The sequence below is a fragment of the Eutrigla gurnardus genome, assembly GCF_963514095.1.
Source record: "Eutrigla gurnardus genome assembly, chromosome: 19".
NCBI lineage: Eukaryota > Metazoa > Chordata > Actinopteri > Perciformes > Triglidae > Eutrigla > Eutrigla gurnardus.
In genome coordinates this window covers 6,439,283-6,465,871 of record NC_139930.1, presented here as the reverse complement: position 1 = coordinate 6,465,871, position 26,589 = coordinate 6,439,283, and the positions used below count along the sequence as shown (strand labels likewise).

Here is a 26,589-nt window from a genome sequence, read left to right as displayed (position 1 = left end):
TCATGCACTTTAATGTGTCCAGCTGGACAGTGTTTATTCATTTGTACATTGTACGAAGTTTTGGAATTTATTTTTTATGCATATTTTTTCTTTTTCAGTCGCATATCGTGATACATCGTTGATGAAATTTCTTGCAATGTATTTAATATCGCAGATATCGTGATATTATCGTTATCGTGGGCCAAATATCGTCACAGTATCGAATCGTGAGTTACCCGTATCGTCCCACCCCTAACATATACGCAGTTTCTCGACTTGGGGTTACCGTAACATTCTGTTTCAAAAACATTGTTGTTGTGTTGATTTCGCAACCATTTCTGGTGCTGGAAAAATTCCCTGTGACCAGATTGTCTAGGGTTAAGTGTCTTAAGTTTAGCTTAAATGATCATGCAGGTTTTTGTTTTTTCTGAACGCTGCGATAATGATCTTGTTGCAGCTGGGTTCCCTGTGTAAATGACTGAAAATTGTTTTTAACCACCTTAACCAACTTAACAGTAGAAGGAGAATATGTAGTGATGAACGGCAAAAGAGAATCCACAACAATTGGCTTTCTCAGTGTAAAAGTCCTGAAACATTTTCTCAAAAAAGTCCTACAGTACCCCCTGGTGGTCAAAACTGAGAACAACACCTTAGTGGCCTGCAGGAAGTCTGAGCGTTGAGTACATATTCTATGAAACCTGAGTAGTTGAGATTTAACTAGTCCCCGGGTACGTGTGTTTGGGATGAAAACTTGTCTTGTGGAGAAGAGCATGAGTGTCTGTGTCCTTAAAGAACACCTTTATTTCGAGTCTGTGAGGTTCCTGGAAGTCACTGTGTTTAAAAGTGGTTGTGTCAAGGAAATCTACAGAGTCATCCCTGACCGTCGATTTAAGTGTGATTGAAGCATAGTGCAGTGTTTCCCGCAGGATTTTTTTCAGCAGCGGTGGTGTGGTCCCCGAACCCTCTAGGGGGGTCCGGGGGCATGCCCCCCGGCCGAAATTTTTTTGTACCCTTTACATTGGAATGCATGAATCTGGTGCACTTTGAGAGGAGAATATGCACTTAAATCCTATTCAAACAGTCCTGTGTATTACTGTAGATGGGATTATTGGTGTTGTAACTTTGCTTTTTGTGTCTTCATTTACAGATTTTTATATTTTTGTATAGTAATATTTAACAAAAAATGCCACAACGCAAATATAATTTGCACAAATTATTTACAGATTTTTGCCTAATGCTTAAACACTAAACATGGTTGCTATGCCCAAAGCATAACTGTTTTTTACATAAGACACTTTATGCACAGTGCATCCCTTAAGAGCTTGTACCAGCCTTTTAACCTCTGAGCCCTAAGCCATTTTTGAGATGTTTTGGTTCGCCTGGATTTATTCTCTTATTAAGATTGCATTCATCACCCTTATAATGCATAGCTGTCAAGCTATCATTTATTTGGGACACAACCTGGACTATCAGAATATGTGTGCTGCAGTGATGTCGTTTGAATGTAGGAAATGATCAATTAGACAGTAAAAAAAAAAAAAAGCAAATAATATCTCACAATTATTTATTGATATGACACAAAAAAGGCAAATTGATTAAGCTTGTTATTGCTTAAAACACTTCTTCTTAGTCTTGGGAGTCAAAAAGTGATGAGAAAATTATAAAATAAATATAAGTTATACATAATAGAAACTATTCATGATCTTTTAAGAAGTCCTTAGGTTTTTTCCCTCCATTTATGCTAATGACCACATGCTTACAGGCAATTAGCATAAATCCCTAACTAATATACGCGATGAAAACGGATTTTACAGGGCAATAAAGAACAACATCGGATCTAACAGTATGGATTCATTTTTCAAAGTTCCCGAAAATACCTAGGCTATAAATTCCTGACTGGATATAAGCTCCTGTAAAGGCTATGAGTGATCCCAAAAAGAGCGACAACACGCACACACACACATAGGCCTACACACACACACACAATACTAGAGGAAAAATGGCACGGAGGTTGCGGTTTATAGATACAATAAAATGATTGGGCTCAGAGGGTTTTTAACACTGGTGGTCATGTAGCGACACATTTTAGCAACTTACTTTCTCTCTCTCTCTCTCTGTCTGTCTCTCTCTCTCTCTCTCTGTCTGTCTCACTCTTTCCTTCTTTCTTCGATCTTCCGCTTCACTCGCTACTGCTAGAATTAATGTAACTTTGCAACCGTGTAGGGTAGCCTACTGCCAGGGTTTTTCCTGCGTTCAAAATTGCGAGGCGGCCGCCTCCAGCTAATTTCGTGCCGCCCCCAGCTTTTTTCTTAATTTTGTGCCGCCATATCGCTCTGCCCCCAGCTATGGATGTCATTTTAACTGCAGTTGCTGCATTGCGCCACTATGGGGGCGCTGTATCAACAGCGCGTCGAACGAGTGACAGACGAGCCCGAGACGGCCCCATCATGGGTTTGGCAAAGTAGCGGGTTTGGACCGCATAATTTTCGAGGGAGACTTACAGACTCTAGCATCAGGTATCCCGAGGTATAGGAGGAGGGACCGCAGCGAGACCCGCCGCCACCCGCCGACGCTGCCCTCGTTTCCCCCACGAGAGCGGTCCCGTCGGGGTTACGCACGCGTAACGCGGTCAGCCGGAGACTGAAAGTCCACCGACTGCCGCGCCCGCACATGCGGTCCCGACGGGGGCCCATCCCCGGCCCGAAGGTCGGGGAAGGAGGGGGGAGCGCGCCGAACAAAGTGACAGACGAGCCCGAGACGGCCCCATTATAGGTTTAACAAAGTAGCGGGTTTAGACCGCATGATCATCCGATTTTTGGGGAGATTACAGGTCACGTTAGCCATCCTAAAGGATGTTGCCCGCGGACCCCCACGAGGAGGTGTGACCCAACCGATTGTTCTTTACTAGACTCTGTATCCACGTGTTCCCCTGTGACTCCGGTTTCCATCATAAGAGAGTCATAGTTACTCCCGCCGTTTACCCGCGCTTCATTGAATTTCTTCACTTTGACATTCAGAGCACTGGGCAGAAATCACATCGCGTCAACACCCCCATGGGCCTTCGCGATGCTTTGTTTTAATTAAACAGTCGGATTCCCCTGGTCCGCACCAGTTCTAAGTCAGCTGCTAGGCGCCAGCCGAGGCGACCCGCCGGGACCACCGCGTGAACGGGGCCCGACGGGCACCGTAGCTGGGGGAGATCCGCGAGAAGGGCCCGGCGCGCGTCCAGAGTCGCCGCCGCCGACCGCCGTACCATCACAAGCAGGAGTGAATGGCAAAATCGTGTGCTTTCTTGCTGTTTTCCCCCTCGGGTATCACGTGAATTGGGCGTTCCCGGGGGCGTTCCCAGGTTGCCGACTGGATCTATGGTCAGGATGGTACCACCTCTGCCTCAATTTGAGCCAGGAAAAACCCTGCCTACTGCCAACAACTGCCACACTCGCTGTGTATTTTTCTTCTTTGATGTTGGTTACGTGACGATGTGCCGCGTGCTGCGCAATTGACGTTACGTGCTGTACATTTTCTAAAAGGAGCTACGTAAAAAAAAAAAAAAAATATATATATATATATATATATATATATATATATTTTTTTAAAGGATTTTTATTGCAGCGGCGGAGAAAATTCAGCAGCGGCGGCGTGTGAACGTGGGGGAAAACACTGATAGTGTGTGTTTAAGGTGGTTATAAAATGATCAAAGTCCTCTCTCGAATGAGTCCAAACTCCCCAAATGTAATCCAGATACCTGAAGTAGTGTGCAGGTTTTTTATTGCATGCTGCCAGGGCCGCGGTCTCCCATTGGGCCATGAATATGTTGGCATATGCCGGGGCAAATTTCTTCCCCATGGCTGTGCCTTTGATTTGGAGGAAAAATTTCCCATCAAATTCAAAATCATTTCTGGTCAAATTGATTTCCAGTAGTTGAAGCAGCTCCTTATCCGGTGTCTTTTTGTCTGGATATTTTTGAAAGATGTTTTTGATGGCCTTAATGCCTTCGCCAATATCAATATTCGTATAGAGACTGTGAATATCCATGGTGAATAGAATGGAGTGGTCAGGGATGTGGAGCTGCTTAACTTTGTGTACAAAATCGTACGTGTCCTTGATGTAACTGGGATGTCTGGTCGAGAGAGGAGTGAGATAAAAGTCCAGAAACTCAGCCGTGTAATATGTTTTGCTGTCACAATCAGACACAATGGGTCTGCCTGGTGGAATGACGTGTGGAACGCTCCACTTTGAGGGGTCCTTATGTATTTTAGGTAGCATATAGAACTGCCTGGCCCTAGGCACCGAGCTGCCCAACAAGTATTTTTTTTTGTTTGAGATCAATGAATTTTTTGTTTATCCAACTTGGTATAAAACTGTGTATCGTTAAGTTGCCGGTAACCCTCCCAGAGGTACTGTGTCCTGTCCATGATGGTAACTGCGCTGCCCATATCAGCTGGTTTGATCACATTGTGTTTGTTGCTGCTAAGCTGTTTGAGTGCCTCAACCTCTACAGGGAGGAGGTTTGGCTTCACAGGAACGACTCTAAAAGCTGTATCAAAATGTGAGATATCTGCTTCGATGAGATCAGTGATGGCTGTGGGGATCTTACCAACAGGAGGGGTCCAGACCGATTTTGGGGGGAAGGGTGGCAACTCCGAATCCTGCTTATCTTGAAAATAGACAGACAGCTTTAGTTTTCTGTTGTAATTTTGAATGTCAGACCTACTTTGGTTTACAATTTGTTTGTTGCATCCGTCTGTGGGGATAAATGAAAGAAAATGAAGTCTAGTTTAGGTACTCAGCCTAGTGCTCTGAGATATTAACTGCCGTGGATTGGGTCCAGTGAACCGTGTCCCTTTCAGTGTGAAACTTGTCTTGTGGTAAAGCTACAATGAAGCCACAGTTCCCAGTAATGTACTGGTTGAGATGTGTTAGAATAGTCTGTTCTCTGTGGGGGAGGGTTCTAGAGAAGTTGATCTCGGGGATCAGGATCTCCGCATGTGGAAATCTGATTTTGGCAGTCTTGAGCATTCTTTGTAGTTCTTTAACGGCTGTGTCAGCGGTTTGTTGGCTCTTATTGTTCAGGCCGAAGGAGAGGACCATTTTGTCCACTGTTGTGGTGCTCGTGGCTGTAGAGCAGGGGTCTCAAACTCAAATGAGCTGGGGGCCACTGCTGGCACTGCCATCTTAGTGGGGGGCCACTTGTTCGAGATAAGTATAAAAAAAATCACAAATATTTCAGAAAACGGGGTTTATTTTCAAATATTATATGATAATATTACAAAACTATTAAATTCACAGTAAATGCAAATGTTTTTGGCCTCATTCTTAAATAACTAATCAAAGCCTTTCATGAACTGACAGCACTTATGTTCATATTTTCTTCATATTAAATAACAACACAAAAAAGAACTCTAGCTTTGCACATTTTAACAGTTAGTGCAATTTTTACCTTAAATAACCAATTTTAACATTTCACTCAACAGACAAATCACTTCTGAGTCCATTTGCACTTTATTTCTTGCCAGATACCTGGCAGCGCTTCTGTTCACATAGCTGAGCTGTATTTACTCTGATGGACGTTGCAGTTGAAACTCTGAGTACAGCCTCAAGATGAGCATCTTTAAGCCTTGTCCTGTACTTGCTTTTATTAAAGTTAATTGTAGAGAACAGCTTCTCACACACACATGTGCTCCCAAAAAGGCACATAACACGACTGAAAACTCTGGACAGCTCTGGGAATGAAGGAGGCAGCTCTCTGAGGAACTCACCAGTCTTGTCTGCTTTTCCCTGTGCCTCTCTGAATTTAGTTTTCAGTTCACTGCTGCACTGTAAGTCAATGAGTTCAGATTGCAACTTGCTGGGGACACTCTCCACATCAGCTGAGAAGGGGTCTGCAAACAGCTGGAAAGTGTCACAGTGAGCCTTGAAATCAGCAAATCTCTCATCAAACTCTTGCTGCAGGTTTTCAATAGCAGAGACATATTGATCACCACTGAATACTGTCCCCTCTTCTGCCAAAGATCTGCATGCAGCAAAATGGCAGAGGTTTTTTGCAGACAGTTGAGTTTTCCACAGTCTCAGTTTTGTGCAGAAGACCTTCACGCTCTCATAGGCTGTTGTGATGAGCTGACCAGGACCCTGCAGCTTTAAGTTCAGGATGTTTAGTTGTTGTGTTATATCCACAAGGAATGCCAAATAGGGATGTCCCGATCCAGCTTTTTGCACTTCCGATCCGATACCGATATTGTAGCTTTTAGTATCGGCCGATACCGATACCGGACGATCCAAGCATGTATTAAAGATATTGACTTATTTTGTTGTCAGACTCATGTTGAAAAGGGTTTTACTCTCAAGAATAACTAGCCAACTTAATTAGGTTAGTTTGAATAATCCACAATGGTTGGTAATGAGAAGTTGACCTGTTTATTCTTAACAGTGTTAAATAAACACAAAATAGACAAAATAATAAATAGTCAATTAACCACACAAACTGAATTGGCTATAACAACCCAAATAACTGTCACGCCTTCTACAGTATTGCTATCTCCTCCACACTTTACTGCTCCATCTCCACACTCCCTTCAATTTCTACTCTTTGCCCTGGCTGCAGTCTGAGCATGATGGGGAGATTCTTCTTCACAAAGGTGATCATTTCAACATGCTCAGGTGTCAGCCTGCTCCTGTGCTCATCAATGATAAGTGAGACTGCGCTAAAAAGCCTCTCACTCTCAACACTAGTGCAAGGAGCACAGAGGAACTTGGCTGCTGTTGCTGCCAGGGTGGGTAGTCGAGCCTGATTGTCTCTCCAGTAATGAAAAGGATTGTTCTTACGTCCAAGTGGAGCCTCGCTGAGGTAGCTCTCCAACTGAATCAGTGCCCCTGGGGTGATCGGCTGCTCAGACGGACCCACCACTGCTGTGCTGCTCTCCTCCAGTATTTCATCGAAGTAGCTGCCCAGGCTGCTGGTTGAGCTTTCAGCCTCCATTCCTGGTGTTTGCCTTGCTGGCTCAGCCTCAGACACATCTTCTCCAGATGGTGGCATGGTCTTCTTCAGCTCTTGTTCCATTTTCATCACCTCTGCCTTTAGTGCCTCCTTTGCCCGATCCAGGTTGGTTGCATTAGTGAAGAACCTGGAAGAAATATGAATATAATGTCATAAAGATGTATCAATTATTTTATATTGTTTCACCCAGTCTCCACATGTTCATGTTCAATGACAACAAGTAACACACACTTTACTATTTTTTTCCCCTTATCTATATGAGAATGATCTAGTGGATCTTTATTGAATATTGAAGTACTGACAAAGAAATAAATACCGGCTGTACAGTAAAATATTTTCAATAATATATTATACTAAAGCTTAAAACATGCCCAAATAATTATAAACCACTTACTTGTCTTTGTAGCGTCGATCGAGCAGTGTTGCCACGGCGTAGAGGGGTTCAGTTTCCACATGGTAAAAACGTGTGTGAACAGCATCGAGTAGTGTTGCCTTCATGGTTTGAATCCCTCTGTGTGCTTCGCTCTCAGTGTCCAGAAAGCGTGTCAGGACACGGACAGAGGGGATCACATCGGCTGCTGTGGCGGAGGCTGCACTGACCTCGGCTGTCAGCTCTTGGAACGGTTTAAGAACTATCACCGTTTTCTCCAGCAGCGACCATTGGTTGCCTGTTAAGGTGGCTGGCAGGCTGTTGTAGCTATCCGATGCATAGGCCTGCAGTGCCCGCTTAGCATGCAGTAGGCTGTCGATCATCATCTTAGTATTGCTCCATCTGGTTTGTACATCCTGTTGCAGACGCTTCGGTTCAATGTTCAACTCTTCCTCGACGTCCTCGAGTTCCGAGTAGGCCTTGGGGGAGTGTTTGAAGTGGGTCACAACTCTTCTCCCGTTGGCGATGGCATCGCTTACAGCTCGCTGTGCCAATAGACCGTGGTGGACAACGAGCTGTAAGAGGTGTGCAAAACATCCCAGGCTTGGCACTCCAAGCTGATCCATGGCCTTTTTCATATTGGCCGCTTTATCTCTTAAAATGACATGGACTTTCTTTTTGTCAATCTTCCATGCACACAGCATATTTTGCATGGCATCTGCGATGGCATTCGCTGTGTGTGAGCCTCTGAACTCGCGCATGTAAAACAGCTCTCTTTGGGGTGAAGTCGGGCCCAATCCAGTGTGCAGTTAAACTCAATAAAGATAAAGGGCGGTGATCACAGCTCCATATATCCGTTGTGAAACTAAGTGCATTTGCACTCTCCACTTGTTTGGCAATGTAACATTTAACATCTTTGTGTATCTGGGGGATAGTATTCTCAACGATGTAATGGCGGCTGGGCATATTGTAGCGTGGTTCAAGGTGTTCGATGGTGCGTCTAAACCCGACTTTACTCACGAGCGATAGTGGCTCGTCATCCAGCATTATTTCCTCGGCAATGACTCTCGTTATTCCCTGGGCTTTGGCACTGTTTTGTGGCAGTTTGTCACGCTTTGCAAAAGTTGCTGCCAGTGTTAGTTGTGTAGGACCTTTCTTTTTGTTTCCTTCGGTTTTCTTTAGAAACTCTTCATGTTGTTTTTGGTGGTATTTCGCTAAATGCTTGATCAGGTTGGTCGTATTAAAATATCTTACCGCTTTACCACCACGCTTTACTTTATTGTGGCAAGTATTGCACTCCGCCGCTTCGTCTTTAACGTCCTTGAGGGTAAAATAATCCCACACAGCTGACATTTTTATCGCTAAATTGTAATTCTTAGTAGGACATGTACGGACAAGTCCGTCTTGTTGTCGTTTAGTGGATGGGGACAGGTCGGGGGGTGTGCGCTAGGTGTGCTGAAAAAAACTGGAATGGATTACCTACAGCGGTGCGCTGGAAAACACGGACCGGAGTTTTGAAAAATGTTGCAATCCTCTGGACCTGATGTAATTCACACATTTCACGACGACAGACATGACATGTTCAAATTTCAAGCATTTGCTGCACAGCGCGTGCTGATGTATAATGCAATGCAGCGCGATCGCTGGGTCTGATTTTTCCTCCGCTAACTTTCTCTGAACCAGCGCAACCAGTCAATTTTTTTGGCCGGTCATGGAAGGCGCACCGTCGGTTGTAATGCCCACCAGCCTGTTCCACGGCAGACCAAGCCGCTCCATCGCGTCACACAGTTGCTGAAATATATCTTTCGCTTTAGTGTGGCCATGCATCGGACACACACTGAGCAACTCTTCTGTCACCTCAAACCTGTCATCCACACCCCTGATGAAAATTGCAAGCTGAGCATTGTCCGTTGCGTCAGTACTTTCATCAAGTGCCACAGAGAATGCAGTGAAACTTTTTGCTTTGTCACGTAACTGTTCATAGATATTATCAGAAAGTCCATTAATCCGACCTGCCACAGTGTTTGCCGACAGCGACAGGTTGTTAAACAGGCTTTTCTTTTCGGGACACAGAATATCAACAACTCGTAGCATGCAGTCCTTCAGAAACTGCCCCTCGGTGAATGGCTTTCCCGCCTTGGCGATTAATTCACTGACCACGTAACTTGCCTGGACAGCAGCATCGCTTTCCTTAGCAGCTTTGTGGAAAACTTCTTGCTGGGATAACAATCCTCTTTGAAGCTGCTCGGCTCGCCTTTTCCTGTCATCTCCGCTGTATTTATCATACTGCTCTCCGTGTTTAGTTGCGTAATGTCACTTGAGATTATATTCCTTATGAACGGCAAGTTGCTTTTTACATATCCAGGGCTCCAGACTAACTTTTTGCATTGGTAGCACTGGTGCGCCTAACTTTTTTTTTTAGGTGCACCAGCACAAAATTTAGGTGCACCCACATTTTTCATCGTGTGGCCTTTAACGCCAAAAAGTCACCTTTTTATCGCTCTCCTTTTACATAATGACACCCCCTTATGGCCTAGGTTAACTGCAGCACCGTCAGCACCCAGAGCACCCGTTTTCTCCAGCCAATCTGCACACCGATGCCCAAGCACAGCAAATGCTTGCTTTGTGGCAGAAAAAATTCCTCAAGAATAAACAGATCATACAGGTCACTAGCCTATAGATTGCAAATGGAAAACAGTTTATGTGATCTTAGCCTAGCCTACTTATATTTTTACTTAGGCTATTCATTTTTTAATAATATTAGGAATAGGCTACTATACAGTTTCCTATTCATGATCTCTCATGCTGTAATGTGGGCTTTCAAAAACTGTGCGTGTCCATGCTCCACCGGACATGTCCAATTAACATGTTGACCGGCCTCCCTTTACGCAAAATGCTGCAGTAGACAATAACGCACTCCTTCGTAGAGACGTCTGTGACGCCGTCAATCATGAATGACGTGTACCGTACGTGGCGTTTCCAACCTCAGCTGTCTTGTTCTTCAGTGTGTCGGCATTTTTTTCGTGAACGACAACTCCTCCTTTGCAATATTGTATGCAACGTTTAATTTTATAATAATTTCAAATTCCTCAGCGGAGCTGATTGATACAGCCTGACGCTGAAATGCAGCTGGGAGAGCTTTATTAACACACTTATCGCGGTATGTAGCATGCTTTTTGGACACATTGTGCTTTTTCAACGTCTTGATGCAAAATGTTGTTGACTCTTCCACAAACGCACTATTACCGGCCATATTCTGACCGCACTCCCGACAATAAATGCAGTGCATTGAGTCCCTTTGTTTATCGTACATCAGCCAGGGAAATTGCTTCAACCAGTCCTGTCTGAAGGCATATTTTTGGGCTTTTTAATTAGACTTGGGGCGAGGCTTTCTGCCTCTCTTCACTTTCAAAGAAAATCGAAGTGCTCAGCACTCATTGTCGAAGCGCTCAGAGTACCTGCTCAGCTCGCTCGCATTTTTCGAACTGACACAATTTACAGCAGTGAAAAGGACCACAGCCAATCAGAGGCAAGGACCCGCCCGAGCTCTGTCTCTTATTGGTTTAGACCACGATGCCATCAGGAGAACACAAAGAGATGCTGCGCTTATGATTTTTTTTTTCACCTGAGCAGCGTTAGGTGCACCAGTGCGACCTACAATTTTTTTCAGTCGCACTCCTAAAAATTTTGAGCGCATTTGAGACCTAAATGGTCGCCCTCTGGAGCCCTGATATCAGACAGATGGCATTTCCACCGAACTCAACAAAAAAATACTGTAATGTCCATCTTTCTTGGAATTGTCTGTGTTCGTCATCCACTTTTCTTTTATGTTTGGAGAGCGACATCTTTTGCTTCTTCTTCTCCTACTATTTACCTTTTCTTCTTCTGCGCTTCTCTTTCATGTCATCCCCGTTCCCGTGAAATCATTTTGGGTCTATTTATTAATTATTATGGGTTTTTTTTTTTAATTGGACGCAAAATGGTTCTTGTAATTGTGGAAAACAAATAAATAAAAATAAACTTGATGGGCTAAATTGCATTTAACTTTTTACGTCAAGATGCGGGCCGGATGTAGGGGACCCGCGGGCCGGAAGTGGCCCACGGGCCGGGAGTTTGAGACCCCTGCTGTAGAGAGAATAGCCTCTGCGTGTCTCAGTGTGGCATCTGGGAAGCTGTCGATTTGTAAGTCTGGAACGGAGAATGGTGGGAGTCTGGAGACGTTGGAGTCACCCATGACAATCCATTTTTTGTCTATATGCAAACTCCATGACTGCAACTTCCTGGTCGTGTTGGGGTGTCTAGTTGGTTTGCATTTCATCCTGTTGGGAGAAGAGTGCGATTTTTTTTCAAGACCAGGTCCAGTTTAGTTTGGACCGTTGTTTTGAGTCTGGGGGTCAGAATGATCCCCGTTGTGGGCAGTAGTCTCTGGATCCCTATGGTGGGGAGGAGGGAGGGAGGGGAGAGGAAGGGGGGAGGAGGGGGTGGTGGGGGCTCTGTGTCAACATAGTCTGAGTCCAATGTGCCCACCTCCGACTCCTCCTTACCGGCTTCCTTCTTCACCGGCGTGGAAGCAGGGCCGGAGTGGGGATGGGTGTGGGGGGGGTGGCCCAGTCCTCATCCTCACCTTCAGGGGCAGTAAGCCAGTCTGTGTTAGCCCCTGTCTTGGGGGTCGTGTCCTCGGCAGCGGCCCCCGGTGGTGTTGGGGTGGTGGCCCCGAGGTGTTGTGTGTCAAAGTCTATGATGGTGCGGGGTGGAATGTACACCTGTGACACCGTCCGTATAATCTTAGGATGTAGAGGTGTCGTCATGGGTTGGGTTGATGGCCGCAGGGGTCCCTGTGTGGTCTCTGGTCCCGCAGTCCATCTAGTGGGCGGTTGAGAGGGTCCCTGTGGGGTCTCTGTTCCCGCAGTCCCTCTAGTAGGCGGTTGAGAGGGCCTCTGTGTGGTCTCTGGTCCCGCAGTACATCTAGTAGGTGGCTGAGAGGGTCCCTGTGCGATCTCTGGTCCCACAGTCCTTCTGGTAGGCGGTTGAGAGGACCTCTGTGTGGTCTCTGGTCCCGCAGTACATCTAGTAGACGGCTGAGAGGGTCCCTGTGCGATCTCTGGTCCCGCAGTTTGTGCTCTGGTCGCAGCGATAAGCTGATCGAGATCAGTCGCCTCCAGTGGGGTGTCAGGGTCCTCGTCGGTCCTCTGGTCCGATAGCAAGGTCGTCAGCACTGCCTTCGTCTGTTGCAGAGTCTCTGGTAGTAGGTGGCGGCCCAAGTTACGTCTAGCCAAGATAGATGCCACCTGAAAAGGTTCTTTGTAATCAAGGTTAGGTAGGCGCGCTAACTTATCAATCTCTATCTCCAACGCTTGCATGTAATGGTCACGCAGGATGAGTAGAGTTGTAAACTCCCAGTTTCTAGCGTTACCCTCATTCAGTTGGGTCGTAGCATAGCTGGGAGCCGATGGTTTGATAACAGTCGAGAGGTTTCGAGTCATATGGGCTATTGTGACGGGAGGTTCCTGCTCGGATACATTTTTTAGGTGGTGTACAGTCTTAATAACTCTATGTAGGATGCGGACCTTAACGGTAAAGTCCGGGTCATCCGAGAGTGGTCTGTCCTGCCGTGTATCCTCGCCAGTGTTGGGAATGTTACTTTAAAAAAGTAATTAGGGCCCGAGCGCTGACAACGTCGGGCTGCGAAGCCCTATTGAAACTGTAATGTTTTTTATTCATATTATTTTTTCACAAATTCGGTTGCCATTTTGGAGGCCTTAACATCAAAATTAGCTTAAAAGAATGGGTGTGCACATGGGGACTGGTGAAAATTGCGACATTTTAGAGGTCTCGTAATCGGCCACAAGAAAGTGGCTCTCTAGCGCCACCTAAACGCGTCTTAGGCCTGGCCCCCGCACACCGTAACTCCAATTGACGCAAAATTTGGTAGACATATGCAGGCAAGTGTGCTTTACAAAAAAGCCTCTTGGAGTACTAAAGTCCGCCTACCGAAATTTTCCGCCATTTTGAATTTTGTGAAAAACACGTTTTTGCTCATTTCTCCTAAATCGGAAATCCTAATCTCACCAAAATTGCTGTGTGTCATCACTAGACCGAGCTTATGAATCGATATCAAGGGCTTTATAAAATACCTCTGCGTTCAGAAATTAAAAATGAAATGTGACTGATTTTATGCCCTTTTTCAGAGTAACAGCACCCCCTTTAGGTTGGGTGTACATGCATGAAATATTTATATTTATATTGCTAGATAGACCATGTGGAGATGTATAAATACGCCTCTTGGACCCACCACCTAAAGTCAACATGAAGTGGGCAAATAAAATGTTTTTAAACACCTGCATTCACCTCATTCCTACTCACTCTTCCCTACAGAGGGGACAGACGCACACACACACAGCAACCACTAGGGGGAGGCAGAGATCTATCAGTGAGACATGGAGAAGGTTGTCAGCTCTCTGACTGTAGACAGAGGGGGGAGGGGAAGGAGCTTCTGTCATGGAGTTAGATTTGTGTCTTTATTAAATGCGAGAAAATAAATGATCTGAGAGAAAAAAATATATATTTTTTTGCTATCAGTGTGAACACATTTTCTCTCAAAACGTTTTTCTTCTCGCTCTCAAAACCTTTGCTCTCGAAGCAGTTTCTTGCTCTCGTGTCAGGATTTTTCTCTCGTGTCAGGATTTTGCTCTGGCCGTAAAAATGATGTCAGGAGCGGGGCCACGTTCCTATTGGCTGGTCGGGTGAGCCCCGTCTTGGGAGTCGAACTAAATCATTACGCCATTGTCGATTCACAGGCATGGGCTGTGTTCGAAATGCCATACTAACGTACTGCCTACTACATACTCAACGTGTATGTACTGCATACTGCCTACTAAATGAACGTTTGAGTATGCTGCTGTTCACATGGAAGTTTACACATATCATACTACATTTTTTTTTGTTTTTTAACTTTATTGACATCTCGTTCTCATCTCCTCTCACGTAACTGAATCGATTACATTAGCGGTTCTAGCTCCCGTTTAATGGAAAGTACTTATCAAAATATAAAGCATGATTATTATTACACTTAATTAAATATTTCTAAATATTTTAAAGTCAAATTACAATTGTCAAATGTTTTCTACAGTTTATATGCGCGCTCCCACGCTTTCCCTCTTTCTTCCTCTTACCTGAGTAGCTTCTTCACTCGCCATCGATCGCGACTATTAAGCAGCTTTTATCGATCATTAATCGTCCGTTCATAGATCGTATTATACCTCTGACCACGGAACACCAGCAACCTTCACCGCGGAGATGACGGAGGCAATCTGCCCATCGGAGGAGCTACATTATTCACATACATGGAATTTGGATTTCCCTCCGAAGTAAGTAATATGACTTATCTGGTTTAAATACGTTCCTTTATTATTTGATTATCAATAGATGTGCATATGCATGCATAAACAAATGTAGGCTACATGTAGGCTAATATAAGTGGTTTTAATAATATCATGTATGAGTTTGGTGTGATTAAAAATAAACAAGTACAAGCAAGTGGGATATTAGTGAATAATTTGAGGAGATGGGGTGTAGGGGGGTAATAGCAGGTCTTTGCTCCATCACCTCATCCATGACCATAAACACTTCCAGTGTGCAGCAGTGACCTCTCCTCCCTCAGTGCTGACACCGTCAGTTCCTATAAACAACATATACATACATACAAACACTTATCGTAATCATTGTTTGGATCATCTATTCACCACTAGTCACATATTAGAATATGGACAGTAATACTGTTCCACATGGGATAAACTTAATGGACTCTGATGTTTTAACACATTGTAGATATTACCCAGCACTGACTTTGCCTGATTATTAATAAGAAAGACAACTTAATTCATGTTCAAGAGAACGTTTCAGGTAGACATCTCAGGAGAGCAGTACATCTCCCATCTATATACGCTGGTGTTCAACCTTATAGCATTGAGAAGCTAAATATGCACCAGTAGTAGTTAAGCCCTGCATATGAGAATTATAACATTTAACACCACGTTTTTTAAGTGAAGCCTCTCAGAGCAGCATTCCTCCTGCCGGTCTCCTCATCGTTCCCTCCACCGGATGAGGCGCTCGGTGTCTGCATCCGTCCCTTTAACGAACGGTGCACCGCGTTATTTACCGCCGTTAGTAAATATATAACCACGGTTTAACATAAGCACTATATTCTTAGTTAACGTCGGTAAAAACGGCACATTTGCCACTTCGGTTACGCTCGCTAACCTCTATGGTAAATTAGCGTCAGTAGGCTAGCCGGCTGGCAGGACCTTCGATTCGTAACGTTAACGTACAATTCCAACAACAATAAAGTAACGTTCATTATCAATACGATTTAAAAGTCAGCTGGAAACATAAAAATCGTGTTACAGTATACTTACATGTGTACGCGGTTTGTGTCGGGCTGTCGCCAGAATCACCGCAATCGTCCGCCATTATCCAAAACTTTTCAGAAGTCAGACGAGCCGCAATGCATTTTGGGGAAGTTGAGTAGATCTCCCAAGACTCCCAGGACGGGGCTCACCCGACCGGCCAATAGGAACGTGGCCCCGCCCCTGACATCATTTTCACGGCCAGAGCAAAATCCTGACACGAGAGAAAAATCCTGACACGAAAGCAAGAAATTGCTTTGAGAGCAAAGGTTTTGAGAGCGAGAAGAAAAACGTTTTGAGAGAAAATGTGTTCACACTGATTTTCTCAGAAATAATTTTAAAAATTTATATTTTTTTATGTTCTATGAGAAAATACTTTCTCTCAAAACTTTTTTTAGTCTCAAATATTATTATCTTTTGCTATTGGTATGAAAACTTTTTCTCTGAAATATTTTTTTTTCTCTCATCAAATGCTTTTTTGCTATCAGTGTGATCATTTTTTCTCTCAAACATTTTTTTTTCTCTCCGATCATTTATTTTCTCGCATGTAATAAAGACACAAATCTAACTCCATAGAAATGGCTCAACTTCACATGCTCAGTTCTTAACTTCATATAAAATGTATACAAATGCTGACTAATTAATAAACAGTCAAAGAATCGGTCCTTTTTGTTATTACAAGATCTTTCATATCAAACATTTTATCACGAGTATGAAGTTTTGCTCTTGTAAATGCATTTGTAACAATTTAGTCAAATGGAGTGAACCACTTCATGTGAGCTGCAATGAAACGCTTTATCCACACACGATCCAGCCATAAACTTTCACCTAGACTTGTTTTTTTTCTCAAACAGGTCGCCATGAACACGCCACAACCTGTGGTGGAAACAAACATGATTATATATATTGTACACATTCTCATTTCTTTTTTTTAACATTTCTTACACTAGACATATGTATTCCTCTAGGAAAAAGTGTTACAATATCCATGTAAAATTTACCCATTGCTACATTACATTCCTTCATGTAAATGCCAAAAATAGCAGGACACCGCAGGGAATCGAACCCCATCCCAGTAAACCAGGAGTACCATTACCAGTGCCTTTTGCTTTTTGACTATACTTTCCAAGGAAAAGCAAAACCTGCATTTGCAACAGCATATAAGTTTAGATATGCAATTATAAGTGTAATTGCATATAATGCAACAATTAAATGCTGGTATTAATGCAGGAAAAGAACCCTAACCAATGTTGCCACCTCATATAGTTAGCCAAATACATAAAACAGCAGCAACAACAACCAATCAAACCAAAGAGATGAAAACTACCATTACATGGATACTTACAGTTTACTCACCTCATGGCCCTCACCAGATGCACCTCATGTAACACCTGGAAGAAACATCACCACAAAACAGCCGGAACACCTGAGACAAGAAGGAACTGCAAAGCAACTTCATTAGACAATGCAGAGATAAAGAATCACTGGCCACCACAGCTGACCACATGAGCTAAATCTGTGGACTAATCTACACGTCTAAAAGTACAAACTATCCCCTCATGCACTGCAAAAATGGAATTTCAAGAAAGTAAAAAAAGCCTTGTATCAAGAAAATTAGTCTTATTTTTTGTCCAAAAAGAATATCAATCTTGTCAAGCAAGTTTTGCATTAGAAAACATATCTAATTTTAAGAAAGTATGCCTTACTTTTTCTTGATAAGATATTCCAGCTAATTTTGAGCTAGAATGAACCAGAAAAAGAGTCTAAAAATGTTTTACGATCAAACCCAGCGGGGCACCAAGATTATTTGCCTTATTTTAAGAGTAAGACCATTTGCACAACATCTCAATTCAAGAATGCCATGAAACAAGGACAAAAGTTTTTATTATTATTATTTTCATTTTCATTACAGGACAGAACCTGTTGCTTCATATCTAACATATTAAGATGACAGCAGACTGGTCTATACAACACACAACCTACAACATAATACAAATAACCATGCTGGATGAAAACAGCATGGCCCATAAAAAAACAAAATGACCTAAAACAGCCAAAATGAAATGACTCAATTGCATCCTGCATCACAAGGTAGAAAAGATCATGCTTATGCAGCATCAGCATTTGACTGCTAATTGATTGTTCGTTTGAAGAAGAAAGAATCATGAAACAACAAAAACAATGGTCAAGAAGCACAGTTTGTCTATGACAGGCAAACACATTAAGTGTGCCTCTTACAGTTTATCAATCAAGGCTCTGTGTAGCCCAAGCACATCTCCCAGATCATATTTTGTAGGGACATATGTCACATCCTTGTGAGTATAACTGTAATATGGAGTGAAATCTACCAGATTATCAGATGTTATGAGTTCAGTTGATTGTGCCATGTTTGGAATCTCTATTGTATATGCCATGTAATTTCTATCATAGCCAACAGTAGTATGCTGCTGCAATTCAAAACAATATAACGATGAGTTAATTACATAGATATTGCTCACAAGTCCGAACTCAGGCAAATCATTGGAATTAACAGCAGTTACAAGTAATGTCTTCTCCTGTATATATTTATTACCATTCAGATTAATCCATTTAACAGACACTGCATTGTTTATGTCATCATTCCCAAGGAAAGCCCTGCTTTTTTCTTTCAAATACGACATGTTGCGTATTTCTTTAGTTGGTCCCAATGCACACTCGTTAGAAAAAATTGGGTGTTCAGAATGACTTACATTTTGACAACATTCATACATTTGATTATGCCTTATTAAAGACTTGCAAACGTTACGAAAATTTAGTTTTGAGGCCCACTGTTTGAAAAAACAATGTTTTGATTCAAATCTCATGCACATGTGACGGACCATTGGTCCCAGGAGTTTTATCTGCGATGGAGCATGAATCAAATAATGTTGTTTTGGGGTAATGTTGTTATCAGGGAAAACACTTTTCATATGTTTTAAATGCTGTTCAATTAGTCTTTTCAACTTGTTAATTGTCTGTAGACCAATGACAGGAGCAAACAAAATTTTAACAATTTCTATGAGTTCAAGAATTATTTTGTAGTATTCAGTATCTTTAGCTGTATCAATAAGAAATGGCAATATTTTTAGTAAAACAATCATTTGGCCTGAGGATTGCTTCAATTTACTATCACTTGAAGCTAATGTGCTGTAAGCTATAGGGCTTGGTTTGTCTCTGACATCAAGTGGAGAGTAGGGAAATCCAGTTAATGCACTATTGACGACATCCAAGTCGACTTGACCTAAAATAACTAATTGTTTTAACACAGACTTTATTTCTAATGGAGCAATACCTTCAAGAATTATATGCATCATATCCTGAGGGGTTTGTTCGATCAAGTTAAAGGCTGGAAATTCTACCAGCTTGCTCCTTCTGTTGATGCCAAATGTAGTCTTTAAACTGTTTCTAAGATACTCAGTATTTGCCCTGTCAATGTCATTACACTGTCGAACATGTCTTTCTAGTGTCCTTAGCTCAAAGTTGTCTTCGTCAAAATACATTTGCATGTCCTCAAACGAACATTCACACTGGCGGCACTTACTATAGGCGAAACCAACACCCTCTTTAAATCCACAAAGCTCATGTTGTGCTAAGGTGTCTCCACATATCGAAACTAATGCTCCAAATATTTTACGTTCACCATTCGCAGTTTGAATATTAACACCACCATATAGCATTTCCAAGTCCTCATACAACCTGCCCAAAATTCCATCCACTCCACATTCAGACAACTCCCTCTTCTTTGCAATAGCAAGTAGACGGATTGCAGCAAGTTTTGATCTATATTTTGGATTAATGTTTCCTAATGTATAGTAAAACATTAGTAACTTATTCTTGGAAGCATGAGAACCAAGTGGGTTGCAGATTTCAATTTCATCAGAGTAAATGATTATCTGTAAAGCAGAGGGCCGGGCTGAAAATAAAGGGTGTGATTTCATGAGCTCTCCATCTATGATGTCATACAGATAGCCACTTCTGTAATTGTGCGGCTGATCTATCATTTCTAAAACTTTTGGATGGGACAATAACTGTTCTAAACTTTTAATCAGAGGTACATAATGAAAACATTTGGTTATTGTGGAGAGGACCCTTTTTGTCCCTTTTTTCTGCAAGCAGGCCCTATACCCAACAGTAACCTCCTCTGACTCCACAAAATTGAAATTTTCCTTTATCACATTGTCCTGCCTGTATGTTGTTGCAACAGAGGAAAATGGATCCTCAATCCGGTCAAATACTGCCATCGCTTCCTTTTCAAGTTCACTTCCTTGATGTTGCTGGAATACAGTTTGTAGCTGACTCCTCAGATTAGTCACTAACAGAGCTTGATATTGCTGCATTGATGCCAAGACATCATTCACACCTCTCTGAAAAACAGGCAAGAAAGAAGAGAAAATTAAATCCAAACAGTCTAGTTTTAAAATTATTAGCATACACTCAATTGTAGAAAGAATATGAATATTAATAAGAGTAACATCAACACAATGATGCTTTTCAATTAATTTATAAGACATTAAAAGTAAATTAAAAATATGAAGTTATCATAACTAGATAGCAGAGAGCAAGGCATTATTAAATATCAAATCTCATGGATAGATACAAGTTACGTTGCAGCTAAGGGAGACTAATAAGATAACTGACTTGATTTTTTTTTCATCACTCAATATTTTAAACTGCAGGCACCAGTCCAGATGTGCAACATTCAGTGAGTGAGAGGTTGGCCTATGCATAGTACAGTTCACAACAACAGCACTCAACATTACCACTTTAGATCTAATTTCCAAGCTTGGACTTGAAATACAGATAATCAACAGAGCCACAGATGTAATAAATGTAATAATGTTGTATGTAGACAAACCTGTGAAAGATGGTGTTTTTCTCTTGCAGTCAACATAATAGCAGTAGCTTGTCTGCTCAGAGTGTTACACCTCATGTCATCCTTAAAAAAAAAAGAAAAGAAAAAGAAAATTATATTATAATAAAACACACTGTTGCCACACACTGATATGCTGTCATAAAAAATAGCATTTTATGACAATCCAGTTGAGATTTATTTTGGAATGGTGAGACATAAGGATGATGATAGGACTTAGCTGGTTGTAGTTGTGTACTGAACGAAACAACAAACTTACCTCTGACTGACATGCAGAAGAGTCAACAGCAGGACATGACACAACAGTCACTGCATCTTGCACCCTGTTTTCCAACACTGCTTCGTCCGTTGGATGCTCTCTGTTTTCCACCGTCGCATCAGCTGGCATGTATGCCCACACGTTTCGGTCCACTGCTGGTGAGCCTTCCCGGCTAGAGGTCGCTGTTGTCCCCTCTCTCCGCAAGTTGCTGCTGCCACTTTCCAGGTGTTCGCGGTGGTTTCTTCGAATGTGATACCATAGTGAGTTGTAGACTCGATACTCTTTAGTGCATCCATCAATAGGACAAACAACGCGAAAATCTGGACTGCGACTGTGAGCAGTGTTAATATGACTCATTAAAGACTTGAGAGTGAGAGCCACAAACAGAAAGCAAATAACACAGCGCCAAATCATTTTCCCGTTTTAAGCCTGCATTAGCTAGCTGCCGAGTCCGACCGCCTTTGCCTTTGAACTCTGAACCGAAGATGACCTGGTGATACATCAAAGGTACGTACCATAATTCCGTGTCTTATAACGGCAGAAACGACTTGCCATTTATCAATTATCCCGTAAATGTGACTCTATTTTAATAATTACAAAGTCATATGAACTTCTTTAGATAAATATAGTTGGTATAAATGCAAAATAAATGTATTTAGCCTGAGCGTCCACCCCCGCTCCCTCTTGGAAGATGGTACAATCCACCCTATTGCGCTTTTTTCCCCCTCTCGCTCCCCGTCCGTTGCAATTTGAAATGCACAGCTACTCCGGAGGTCACCTGCTGCAGGCTAAATTCATTATTCTAAAACGTTGATTGTGGATATTAAAATCAAAATATGGACAAACTGGACGAGGTTGCAATTGCCACACTCAGAGGTATGCTACAAGGGTTACTTTTATGTGTTATTTTTAATGTAGTTAGTTAACCTAGCTTAACAAGTTGTGGATTCGTGGCTAATGGGCTAAAGTTTAGCCGCTAAACTACCTAAAAAAAAAATCAGGCCGGTGTTGCATTATGATTTCCATCTAGATATAGGTTTAGCCTTATTAAGCTTTGGGACCAGTATTTTTCTTTTAATATCAAGGGCTGCAAATGCTGAAAATACAACAACACCCGGTCGTTTGCACATGCCTTGTCCCCCCCCCCCCCCTCAATATATCAAGCTTTCCAAAACTGACATCAAATGTGAATGCATTTTATCTAGCAATGCCCTATTCTCTCCGTAGTTTGCATGGTTTCAGTATATCTCATTAATTATTATTATTGTAAATGCTGTCAAATTCACTGACTGCTCTTGAAGTAAAAGTAGCAATAATTAGTAAAAATGTCCAAACAATACTTATTGTTCAAGGGGTGTTGGTAAAATATCCTTATCTAATATGTTAAAATATGAAGGAATTCAATGATAACCTCTGTTTTTTGGCCCTGACTGTCACTTTTCTATATTCCAGCTGCTAATATTGGAGAAGACTTATTCCTCTCGCTTTCCCGAGATGACATCAAAGACCTCTTTCCTGGTCCTGAAAATTTCTTGAGGCGCCGGGCTATATGGCTTGTTGTAAATAAAGATGAAAAGGTCAGTCTTTCACAGTATAAGCTGCTGTTTAACAGTACAACACTTTTCCAATCGTTTTAGACATTTCTGCTTTGCCTTTGAATCCCTTTACAGTGGATATAAAATAAAAAAGTGATTTTTTTTTCCAAGTTTTTTTTAAGTTCCCAAAATGATAATGCATGTTTATTAAACTAACAAGTAGGAACATACTATGACAAAATTACTCAATAAATGTTTGTGTTAATGTGTTTTAGGTGGATACTGCTCCTGAAATTCAGCAATCACCCCCCACTGGAGGCAGTGACCTTTCAAAAGAGGAGGCCAGTACTTCTAAATTTGTGACTATGTCCAACCCAGAATACATAGTCTTCACAGACAGTGAGCTTGAACAGGTGCGACGCTCCTTCTTTGAGCAGAAACGGCTGGGGACTGAGCACAATGTGACCTTATCCAAGGAGCTCTTCTGCAGACTCATAAGAAACACTATGACTAATATGATCTCCATCGCAAGAGCCACAGAGGACTCCAGATACCCCACCAGACATGAGGTGAATGCTATGGCAAAGCGATTGGTGGAGTACTATCCAATGATAAAAGACAGGTCATCAAACAGTGAGTGGGTGAGTAGATTTATGTCACTTTTGCTTGTTGCTGGTATTATGTTAATACTGAGATTTAGGTAATTTCTATTCATACAGTGCTAAATCAGACAGAAAGTTCAAATGGAGCTAGACATTGCCAAAAGCTATAATTACAGAATAAGAACGCTTGAGCCTCTATCATCTTTTTTGAATGTTTGCTTTGTATGCCTTGCAGGAGCATGTTGCCAAAAAGCTCAGGAAGAGACTCTCAAATGTCAGAAGTCCAAGGAAGGCCAAAGGTCCTCCTTCGAAGAAACCACGACAAGATGTCAGTTTAGACGTTTCAACTACTGACTATGATGGAGATTCCAGTGCATCCACCATTATTCTGGAACGGTCACCTGTTAGTCCCATGGGCATCCCAGTAGATCTGTCATCTAGCAGCACCCCAGCACAGAACCGGGACAGCAGTGATGAAGAATGTATGTATTGTAAAAAATATAATTTGTTATTTTTACCTGTTAGTTTGGAAATCTCATGTCCCCTTTCCATCATAACGTCCCTGTAATGTCTTCAGCTTGTTCAGTTGACGTCATGGACAGCCAGAAAATCCAAGCAAGACACTACAAGACCCTCCAAGAAATGTATAAGTCAAAAAAGCCAAACAAAGCTGCGGTAACTCATTTGCTGAACCTGGAATTTGAGTCTCGAAGATGCTTCATCACCTCTGATGTTTTAAAGGAGCAAGACAGAGCAACAAAGATTCTAGAGGCTTACCCTTGCTTCAGAGAACTGGATCACGTAAGTAATGTTGGTCCCACTTAGTTCACATTTTCAGCTCTTCTAAGGACTCAGTTTAGCATGACATAATTAGCATAATGTTCATACACATTATAGATTTTTAGTCATCAGAATGTATGACAAGAACTTTTTTTCAGTAATTTTTCTTTCTTTTTCTGAATTTGACTATTTTTCAGGTGCTGGATGAGCTGCAGCGCATCCTCCAACCGACCAACTCTCATTACATATCAGAGGTGCAGAACAGATGGAAAACCTTCTATTCCAAGGTCCAGTTTTATGGAGTGATGAAGAAGGCCATGAAGCCTCCTAAAACTTTGAATGGAGGTGAAGTCACAATACATTGACTCGTTAATTTTATATAATAATGTCTTGTAATTATTTATGTATTGTTATGTTACAGTTATTTATGGTAACACCTTGTTTTGTGCTTTTTTCATTAAACCAGTGGAGCATATCACAGCTGTCTTCAGAGCCCTGCCACTGCTCTTTCCATCCAGCACTATGCCACCGAAGAAACTGGGCTCAAGCAGCGAGGCTCTTTTCCATATCCTTGCGGTGAGATTTACAGACTTACTGCAACATTTCATAATATATGTTCCAGTTTTTCAGGCATACATTTTATATTAGGTTTAGTAACCTTTAGATAAACTTTTATCATTTCAAAAGGTCTAAAGGGGAAGTTTGTACTAACTTTATTGGAACTAGCTGTGGTGCATTCAGCATTTGCAGTGCTGAATGCTGAGGGATTATTCTTAAGTGTTTGAAAATATGAGTTCACTAATGTTCTAGTCCAGGTCAAAGTTTGATATGTTTTTCGAATCTTCTTCATTGATTTGTGTCATCTAGACTTCTGAGCATCCTGATGGTTTCATGCAGCAGCGACCCCTGTCTTCTCCGGTTCTGCTTGTTTCCGAGGACAACTGCATGATCGCCATTGGAAACACACCAGTGACCACCTTCACCATGGATAGACTTAATGAAGGACTTCTCTACCTCATGGCATATTACTATGCCCTGCACATGACCTACCCAAAGTGCATTTCTACACTACTGTCAGTACTGCAGACAGAGGTACTTCAAGATTCAATTCATGAGCAGGATTTGACCCACCACTACAAAAAAGCGATCAGTGAGTGGAAGTCATTCAGTGAGTGAGTCCCTTTGTTTGTCACTCTGCCCCTCTCTGCCTGATTTTCAAAGAAAGTTGATGTTCTGTTTAAAAAAAATGTTCCTCACAGTTAGACACATGGTTGGTGAGATTGAAAACCATGGGAGATTATGCTGCAAACTAGCTGCAACATGATTTTTAGTTGCTATTATTGCTATTATTTTGATAGTGAGGTTTTCAATCTGTTTTATTATGATGGATCTGGAATGCAGAAGTGCCCTTTTTTTATGTTGAATTGAGCAATTGTATTGCAAAGTTAATAAAAAAACTAACTGAGAAAGTTTTGGTATCTTGATTTAAGACATCACTTTTATATTTGTTATGCTGTTTTAAGAAATTATGTCTTATTTTAACTACTTTTATGCTCATTATCAATCCCAGATTAAGGTGTAATTTCTTAAATTAGTAAAGAGACTTAAATTCTAATTTTGAGTAATTTAATCTTGAATTAGTGTTTTTTTCATTGCTTGTTTTAGAAGAATTTGGATTAGTTTAAGATTTTCTGTCTAGTTTAAAGTCTCATTTTAGTCTTTCGGTGCTAAGAAATTTGGGCTTATTTTAAGAATTGCTTGTCAAGCAAAAAAAGCTTACCCCATTGGCAGATTTTTTTGCTTGATACAAGATAATTTGATTGAATATGAGAATATTTTACTTCTTTCTAGAAGGGCTTTTTTTGCAGTGTAGAAGAATTTGGATTAGTTTAAGATTTTCTGTCTAGTTTAAAGTCTCATTTTAGTCTTTCGGAGCTAAGAAATTTGGACTTATTTTAAGAATTGCTTGTCAAGCAAAAAAAGCTTACCCCATTGGCAGATTTTTTTGCTTGATACAAGATAATTTGATTGAATATGAGAATATTTTACTTCTTTCTAGAAGGGCTTTTTTTGCAGTGTGATCACTGAAATAAGTTGGCCTAACTACTGCATCAACTTCATAGTGTGTGGATTTGACATACACATGATCAATCGGAGTTCCTCTCTCAGTTGTTGCTTCAGTGACGAGCTGAACGTAGCCTTTCAGTTAGAAGTTTGCAGATGGATGAGGACCTCAAAATATCCTCATTGAAATCTCCCATAACTGCAATAGTGTTAGCTTTTGGATCTAGCCAATCAATTAACTTGGCTAGATGTTCTTTGAACAAAGTCACAGGATATGATGGAGGTCTGTAGATGATGGCGGCCAATATATCATCAGTCAGACACTTAAAAACTAAACATTCCAAATTTACTTTGATTATGTCACAGGCCACATTGTCTGCTATATACATGCCGACTCCTCCATGTTCTTGTCCTTGCAGTGCAACTAAGGCCGGATCGTTGCTGCTATAAGATAAACTGCGAGGAGAACTATGGAAAGTATTACCAGTACTACTGGTAAACCATCAATGTCTAATGTTTGGTTTGGAGGAGATGCAGGAAGCCATGTTTCTGTAACAGCAATACAGTTAAGCTGCGAATGCTGTGTACAGGATGCCAGATCTGATTTGTGTCGAGATAAACTTTGAACGTTCATCAAGAACACACTGAAAGAATTTGGGTTCACTTGGGCCTTCGTTACACTTTCAACTAAGAATTTGGGCATGTTTTCAATG

At 41.8% G+C, this 26,589-nt stretch overlaps 1 protein-coding gene and 1 long non-coding RNA gene across 2 annotated transcripts; one reads left to right on the top strand and one right to left on the bottom strand.

The window, feature by feature from the left end:
- Positions 1-6,476: 6,476 nt before the first annotated feature.
- Positions 6,477-7,981, bottom strand: LOC311030171 (zinc finger BED domain-containing protein 4-like; the record flags this gene model as incomplete). Its single annotated transcript, XM_084035776.1, has 2 exons — positions 6,477-7,100; positions 7,368-7,981. 2 exons carry the CDS (start codon positions 7,979-7,981, stop codon positions 6,527-6,529), a joined length of 1,188 nt encoding a protein of 395 aa, XP_083891902.1. The 3' UTR covers positions 6,477-6,526.
- A 16,150-nt stretch (positions 7,982-24,131) lies between these two features.
- On the top strand, positions 24,132-24,964 carry LOC311030098. Its single transcript, XR_014598942.1, has 3 exons — positions 24,132-24,157; positions 24,279-24,388; positions 24,680-24,964. It is a non-coding gene; the product is annotated as an uncharacterized lncRNA (long non-coding RNA).
- Positions 24,965-26,589: the final 1,625 nt, after the last annotated feature.